Consider the following 8204-nt stretch of genomic DNA (forward strand, 5'->3'; position numbering starts at 1 on the left):
GACACCACTAAATTAAATTATGTTTTCATAATGTATTAGTGGTGAAAAAGATAACAACATTTTACTTTATAAACGTTAAATAAATATATTTGTCGCTCTTTCCATATTATAATACAATTATTTTCGCCAATATCACCGTCAGTCAACAAACAATTCAACAATAAATTTACCAAACTAGAAATTAAAATTGGTACAATAGCTGGTGAAATAAAAATTGATGCAAACAAAATTGTTTCTTCTCAACATTTTGACTATTCAAGTTTACTTTTCAATTATTATACTGAACTGCACTGTTAACACTTACAATTTGGCTTTAAAATACTTCTTACAAAAGTTTGAACCCGTTTATATAGTTTACAGGGTGACTCTAAGAATTACGTGTCTAATCCTCGCTTCTTTCTTTTAATGCGTGCGTAAGGCCCCACGTCCGGGTCCATTACGAAATCGTAAAGCACCTGAGTCCAGCTCTGGTGTTGTGGTAAGTCGTCGTAGAATTCTGGAGCTATTTTTTTAACCTGGACACGAAAATTAATGTTAGTTCCCTAGTGGTGTATTGTTGGTATAGATTAGACAAAACACAAAAGTTTTGTAGCAACAACATTAGCATATCTAACAACAATTTATAAGGAAATAATGAATTAATCTCACTAAAAAGTTGAAACTTACCTACAACTTACAAACTAACTAAAATCTTCACAACAAAATAACCAAAATCCAAACAGTTTTTTTAGTGTGCAAAGAAAAAATTAATGCTTTATTAGACGCATTATGCTGCACATTCAACTTCATGTTCTACAAGTAACTGGAACTTAAACGCTCTAAATCATGCTGTAATCTTAATCCACAGGTATAATCAAATATTAGTTAAACTGATTAGTTTGTGTCTTGTAATTTACAATGACATTATAACGAACAATATTGCTGCTAATCGTGCCTGCACATAGATTTGTTTACATTCTTGAATGTTGAGTAGTTGTACAGGGTTGGTCTGTATATTTAGGGAACTTATGCCGACTTTATTTTTGCAGTTGGGGAAAAGACTGTTGGGAACACAAAAGTTTTAGGGCTTGTTCAAATTACCAGAAAATATTATTGAAAAAAATAAAAGCACATGGCAAAGGTAAAAAAGTACAAATTTGATGAAATTTTAATGGAACACCCTGTATTACCTCAATTATACAGACTAGAACATCAGCGGAATCGATCTTTGCTGGTTTTGAGACAAAAGAATACAATTTGGCACAGATTGACCACAAATGAGCCAAATTCAGCGTCCAATGTAGTCCCAACAGACGTAGAATGGCTCAAAAGTAACAATTATGATCTTTCTTTTTCTTCTGATTCCAAAAATATGTACAAATTGTAATTTGTAATTGAACAAAACAATGCAAATGTCAAATTATGTCATTGTGACGTGTATTTTTTTTCACCTTTGCTGCAGTCTTTTATTTTATTTAATAATGTTTTCTGGTGAAAAAATAAAGTTGCCATAAGCTGTCTAATTAAGACCAACCCTAAACAGTGCACAGAAAAAATATACAATACAGTCAAACAATAACAAAAACTTACTTCTGGTAGTAAAGACCCGGGAACTGCCGGAAAATCGTGATGTTCATTGTGGTAGCCTACATTAAAGGTGATAAAATTCAAAGGTCCATAGTAACTGTATGTTTCATAGCCCTTTTTGAACATGTAATGTTCAGATATGAAATGTCCTGCCACTGGATGCAAACCCATTGCCATAACACTGCCAAATATCAAATAACCCAGTATTCTCCCACCTAAAACCACCTAAATCTCTAGACCAAACTAAACCAGAGTTAAAGAGCAATTACCTAGGACATATACCACAAGAGCATCAAAAACCAACTGTATGGCTAAATTGATGAATTCATAAGTGGTGGGAGGTTTTGGGTAGGTCACTAATGGTCTGAATGAGTAGAAGAAGGGTTGCAATATCACCCAAATAAGTTTACCAAAAGTGGTGCAAAACAGTTTGGCCTCCAGGTAAGTTGGCAGATCTGTGTCTTTCAGTTCATCACCTTGATACTGAAAATCCATCAGTCAACCCCAATTTTTACACTAGACACAACAACCTACCCTGTGGTGTTCCAAGTGATATTTTTTGAAACTAATAGATATTGGGATACCTATGGGTAAGTTGGCAAAGTATCCAAACCATCTGTTGTAATTTGGCCTTGCATGACCAAAAGCTAAATTGTGAGATATTTCATGTATAGCTGAAACAAACAATATTGTGTGATTTATAAGCAAATTTCTGGTAAAACAAAATATTCAACTTTTATTTGAAATCTTTTGGCAACCAACCTAACATCAGAGAATGATTGATGACTCCACCCAAGCAGTAAGCTACCAGAAGCAGGACAGGCCATGATCTGTTTCTTAAAATATACATGAGGAAAAATTGTAACAGTACCATGCCAATGACCACCCATTTGAAGTTTGGGTCATAACCAAACAGTTTCTTGATTTGTGGATATTTTTCTGAAATCAAAAAAATTCTCATATCAGCTGAATTCAGTAAGTTTTTATTATAGTTGGGAGAGTTAAAAGTTCTGCATATCTTGATATACCTACATTTACCCAACTTGATGATTATGAATTCCCTTTTAATCTAACATTTCCAGGAACTTGGAAAAAAATATAACACATTATTTTCCAAGTTTTGTTATATACCTAGGTAATCCCAAAATAACTATAGGCTCTCCCACTTATATTTTCATGGACTCTTAAACTATTCAAGGCGACAGCTGGAACACTTTATCAATTACTTAATTTATTTAGGTAAAGTAGTGCAAACAAAAATGCTAAGTAAATATAATAAAAACTGACTAAAACAATAAGTGTGTTTTTCATATTATTTACTGCTAGCTACAATGACCACATAATATGAGTCATACACCAAAAACTGATTTGTCTAACTGTATGTTGTCCTCACTTAAAATAGCACTAGAACTATAGACTAGAACTTTCAACAAAAGTTCATCTTTTTTGAAATACTTTTTAAAGTGGTAAATTATTTTTCATAAGGATCCTGAGAAGTGTAAATATGTCCACTTTTCAAAAATTGCCTTTACAAGGCCCTAGAGCCCCAAAAATTCAAGATTGGGGCAACAACTTATACATTAATACTAACCTAAAATTATTTTCCTACGGCTCGCGTGGGGCTCTTCCGTATAGGACCACTCGAAATCTGTCCGGGACACACGCTGCCCCATTGGACTGCCTTTTTAAATCACCAATTTATTAAAAATAAAGATAAAATGTTAAAAAATTGTTATCTTTTATCACTTCACCGGCAGACACCGGACATTTTTTTTATCATGACAGGTAAATGACAGACAGACGACAGACAACGGGCAAAGGACAAAGGACAAGAATGACATTTATTATTTCTCCTGTCTTGTCCATCTCATATTTTACCGGTATAAAGGTAAAGCTAGAGTGAGATAGTATACGATCCAGAGTGGTTTGCACTAAACGGGAGGGAAAAAAAATACATTTTAAATAAAAAATAATTTAATAATAAAATTAACATATTAATTAAAAAATTAATTAACCAAACTCGATTCCTGTGAGCTGTAAATTATCCAAAATAACATAGATCCAAAAAAAAGTAAAAAGTTTCGTGAGGCCCCGGCGAGATTCGAACTCGCGATCTCCTGTTTACTAGACAGGCGCTTTAACCAACTAAGCCACGGCGCCTTCTACTACCAAACTTTAAAAAGCCTAGACACACAACTTGGTAGTAATAACTTTGGCCTGTCCGAGTTAATACTCGGAATCAGCTATAGAGGTCACTCATTAACAAATTTTTGACAACCGCATGTCATGTCAAGTCAGTTGATTTTTGACAGATTATTATCAACATGAGTAATTTAGCAAAACAAATTTGTTATGACTAAAACCATAAATATGTAGTTTTATTTAATTAAAACACTCCATTTGGATCAACTATGATAGATAAGATGACACCGTTTCGTAGGAAAAAGAGTGGAAAATCTTTTCCGGTAAAAGTGTGCACCTTGGATGCGGAATTGGAATTCAATCTGGAGGTCTGTAAATTAAGTTTCTTATCCATTTTTAACCTTGTTAGAACTTTAAGACGTCGTTATTACAGTAATCCCAACATTCCAGACAAATACCTTGATAGTGACACATTTTTTATTCATTTAAACACTTTTTCTTTGTAGTGGAGAGCAACTGGGAGAGATCTCTTTGAACTAGTATGCCGTACCATAGGTTTGAGAGAAACCTGGTACTTTGGGTTGCAGTATGAAGATTCTAAAGGATTTATCTCTTGGTTGAAACTGGATAAGAAAGGTATTAGGTGTATTCAAGCTTAAAAATGTGAACATTAAAAACTGCTGACATAGTTCAAGACCAAAGCATTCAAAAGAACCACCAGACATCCTCCTTCATGTTTTTGGCAAAATTCTATCCAGAGGAAGTAGCAGAAGAGTTAGTGCAGGAGGTCACACAGCATTTGTTTTTCCTGCAAGTTAAACAGGCTATTTTATCTATGGATATCTACTGTCCTCCAGAGGCTTCAGTATTATTAGCCAGCTATGCTGTACAAGCTAAGGTATGATTATACAAAAGGTGTTTGGTCTAGGTTTGTTAATTTGTGTTTAGTTTGGGGATTTTGATGAAGATACCTACAAACCTGGTATGTTAGCTAGTGAAGATTTACTACCTCAAAGGGTTATAGATCAATACCAAATGACTTTACAAATGTGGGAAGAAAGAATAAGGGTTTGGTATGCTGATCACAGAGGTAATTCTTGAGTTTCTAGTTGTTCTAGGATTTAAAATTTGTGAGTGTGTGTAGGAATGTCAAGGGATGAAGCTGAAATGGAATACCTTAAAATTGCACAAGACTTGGATATGTATGGTGTAAACTACTTTCCTATTCAGGTTTGTTGATTTAATTTTTAAGCAATTTGAAATAGAAAATTGTAATTTTGTAGAATAAAAAAGAGACTGAATTATGGTTGGGGGTGACTGCATTAGGGTTAAACATTTATGAAAAAGAGAACAAACTGCAACCTAAAACCACTTTCACATGGAGTGAAATACGACACATCAGTTTTGATGATAAGAAATTTATTATTAAACCTGTTGATAAGAACTCTCCTAACTTTGTTTTCTTCAGTCACAAAGTTAGGATGAATAAACTGGTTTGTTGAGTATTTATTCCGTTTTCAATTATTTTTACTACAATACTGTTTAACAGATATTAGATCTCTGTATGGGTAATCATGATCTTTTTATGAGGAGGCGAAAGCCAGACTCTATGGAGTTGCAGCAAATGAAAGCTGCTGCCAAGGAAGAGAAGCAGCGCAGACAAGTTCAGAGAAACAGGTTTGTTATGTTGAATTTACGGAGTAAATTTGAAGTTTGGTTTGGATTGTAGGTTAGCCAGGGAAAAACAGTTGAGAGAGGAGGCTGAAAGGGATAGAGCCAACATGGAACAAAGACTACTGCAATATCAAGAAGAAATTCGTTTGGCCAATGAGGCTTTGGTAAGTGTTTGAATTTTGATGTTTTGGTCAGTCAGAGTATTATATGAGTTTATATAAATTAGAAATAGTGTCAATTGCAAATGTTTATATCTTATAACTCATAATCAATTATAACTTAAGACAGGTTCTACAGTATCAACCAATCAACTTAGAACACTTGTAGAGGCTTCTGGCACTTTCAAAATGGCTCTATAAACTTTAACTGATAATTTATAACAATTCTTGGAAGTTTTAAGATATTTGTACAGACCTCTGACACTTTTAAGAAGGTTTTCAATAGCATTTAGATGTCTATGGCACTTTTAAAATGGTCGTAGAGGCTTTTAGCAATTTAAAACAGTTATAGGGAAGTTTAAGATACTTATAGAGGCCTCTGACACTTTTAAGAAGTTTCTTGGTAGCATTTAAAAGTCTCTGGCACTTGTTAAAAGGTTTTCAATAGCTTTGAGAGGTCTGTGTAACTTTGAAAATGGTCCTAGTGACCTCTGGCAATTTAAAACAACTCTGAGAACGTTTTAGACACTTGTAGAGGGCTGTAGCACTTTTTAGAAGATTCTCAATAGCATTTAGAGGTTTATGGAACTTTCGAAATGGTCCTAGTCGTTTCTGGAATTTTCAAACAACTCTGAGAAGGTTTAGGACACTTGTAGAGGGCTCTGGCACTTTTTAGAAGATTTTCAATAGCATTTAGAGGTTTATGGGACTTTAAAAAGGTCCTAGGTCCTAGAGGCTTCTGACAGTTTAAAACTGTTTTGAGAAAGTTTAAAACAGTTGTAGAGAGCTCTGGCATTGTTTAGAAGATGCTCAATAGCATTTAAAAGTCTATGGGACTTTCAAAGTGGTCGTAGAGGTCTCTGGAATTTTAAAACAATTCTGGGAAGATTTAAGACACTTGTAGAGGGCTCTGGCATTTTTTAGAAGATTCTCGATAGCATTTAGAGGTTTATGGAACTTTAAAAATGGTCCTGGACGCCTCTGGGCATTTTAAAACAACTCTGAGAAGGTTTAAGACACTTATAGCGGGCTCTGGCACTTTTTGTTCTGGTTATGGGAAAGTTTAAGACACTTGTAGAAGGTTCTTAGTAGTATTTAGAGGTTTCTGGCATATTCAAAATGGTCCTAGAGGCCTCTGGTAAATTAAAACAATTCTAGCAAGATTTCAAACACTTGTGCCTTTGGCACTTTTAAGAAGATTCTCAGTAACATTTAGACTTTTTAGAGGCGCTGGCTCACTGTCATGATAGGGACATGGATTTTCAAATAAATTATGAAGGTACATTCTTCTTAGATATCTATTTATGACATTTTTACAGCGCAGATCTGAAGAAACGGCCGACTTATTAGCAGAAAAAAGCCGTGTGGCTGAAGAAGAGGCTGCTTTATTAAGCCAGAAAGCGGCAGAAGCTGAGCAGGAAATAACACGGTTAAGATTGACGGCAATGAGGAAAGATGAAGAAAAGGTACTGTTAGTTGACAGTAGTTGAAGATTTCAGCTACCACATTTTGTCTTAAATCTTTAGGTAACCCTAGAACGAAAAACTAGGGACGCAGAACTGCTCACCGCCCGATTGGTGGAGGAATCAGAAAGGCGCGCTGCCGAAGCCAATAAGCTCAAAGATGAACTGTTAAAGGCGCGAGCCGCTGAAAAACAAGCCAAAGAAAAACTGCTGGATTTTTTAAGCCGCAGTTCTTTGCATGGGTCCACGCCCACGTCTCCTATATCTGTAAGTAGGTCTTTGTTTTTAAGTGCAATTTTCAATTAAACGTTGTTTTTTTTAGTCTGTTGCTACCTTATACTCCGCTCCTTTGTCTCCAAACAACGTTCACTCTGAACTGTCCTTACTAGAGAGCGAATCGCCCACATCACCCGATTTCAACTTGAATTCCTACGACTTGATTGCGCACGCTGACGCCGATCAGTTGTCTTTGCAAATAGAGAAAGAACGGTAATATCCACAACCCTCCGTCTTTGTTGATACTAAATTCAATTGGTTCAATCAGGGTGGAGTATCTGGAGAAATCCAAACACCTCCAAAACCAACTCAGGGAGTTGCGTTCCGAGATTGCAGTGCTCAAAGTGTCGGAGAAGGCCTCCGAGTTCGACCAGTTGCACGAAGAGCAAGTGAAACTGGGCGAGAACAAGTATTCCACGCTGAAGAAGAGCAAAAGCGGCAGCACCAAGAGCCGCGTCGCCTTCTTCGAGGAATTGTAAATATATTTTCTCAATTATTGTTCCGGGAAATTTTTTACTCGCTAATTGTGTTTGTATATACGTTTCGGATTTCTGAAAGTGCCTTATTTTAATTACGTTGGTGCCTTGTTAGGGTTTTATACCGAGTCGAATCAAAACATGACATTAGCTTCGGGTTGTTGTTTACGCCATTTAACTGTTACTTTTCACACAAAAGTAGTTTGGTTGCTGGTTCACCTCAACAGTTAAAGTTAACACCACTTTAATTTGTCACGATTTTAAGCAGTTTTAACAAAAAAAAGCTTTCTATTAGATTTTATCTTTGATGAGCACTTGTTATAATGTCAAAAATATAGACTTTTTAGAGGAGTTTTATTAGTAGTAGACTAGATGAAAATAAAGGATATTTTTAATTATTACTATTTTTTACAGATGTTTTTGACTGTCTTTAGATGTATTTTATGTTA

General features: G+C 35.2%; 2 protein-coding genes and 1 non-coding gene across 3 annotated transcripts; 1 reads left to right on the forward strand and 2 right to left on the reverse strand.

Moving 5' to 3' along the window:
* Window positions 1-59: 59 nt before the first annotated feature.
* Window positions 60-3352, reverse strand: ifc (delta4-sphingolipid-FADS-like protein ifc). The gene is made up of 6 exons (XM_081975819.1): window positions 3158-3352; window positions 2329-2505; window positions 2101-2240; window positions 1836-2049; window positions 1570-1781; window positions 60-515 (listed from the first exon to the last, which is right to left on the reverse strand). Exons 1-6 carry the CDS (start codon window positions 3237-3239, stop codon window positions 375-377), a joined length of 966 nt encoding a protein of 321 aa, XP_081831945.1. The 5' UTR covers window positions 3240-3352; the 3' UTR covers window positions 60-374.
* Window positions 3353-3652: 300 nt separating this feature from the next.
* Window positions 3653-3726, reverse strand: TRNAT-AGU (transfer RNA threonine (anticodon AGU)). The gene has a single exon. It is a non-coding gene; the product is annotated as a tRNA-Thr (tRNA).
* A 146-nt stretch (window positions 3727-3872) lies between these two features.
* On the forward strand, window positions 3873-8157 carry Mer (ezrin/radixin/moesin family protein merlin). The gene is made up of 12 exons (XM_081975810.1): window positions 3873-4076; window positions 4215-4344; window positions 4398-4606; window positions 4657-4798; window positions 4853-4938; window positions 4992-5201; window positions 5258-5385; window positions 5438-5546; window positions 6860-7006; window positions 7067-7270; window positions 7326-7492; window positions 7548-8157. Exons 1-12 carry the CDS (start codon window positions 3978-3980, stop codon window positions 7756-7758), a joined length of 1842 nt encoding a protein of 613 aa, XP_081831936.1. The 5' UTR covers window positions 3873-3977; the 3' UTR covers window positions 7759-8157.
* The last annotated feature ends 47 nt before the right edge of the window (window positions 8158-8204 follow it).

The sequence above is a fragment of the Ips typographus genome, linkage group LG3 (genome assembly GCF_016097725.1).
Source record: "Ips typographus isolate SLU linkage group LG3, UJ_Ityp_2.0, whole genome shotgun sequence".
In the NCBI taxonomy this organism is placed as follows: domain Eukaryota; kingdom Metazoa; phylum Arthropoda; class Insecta; order Coleoptera; family Curculionidae; genus Ips; species Ips typographus.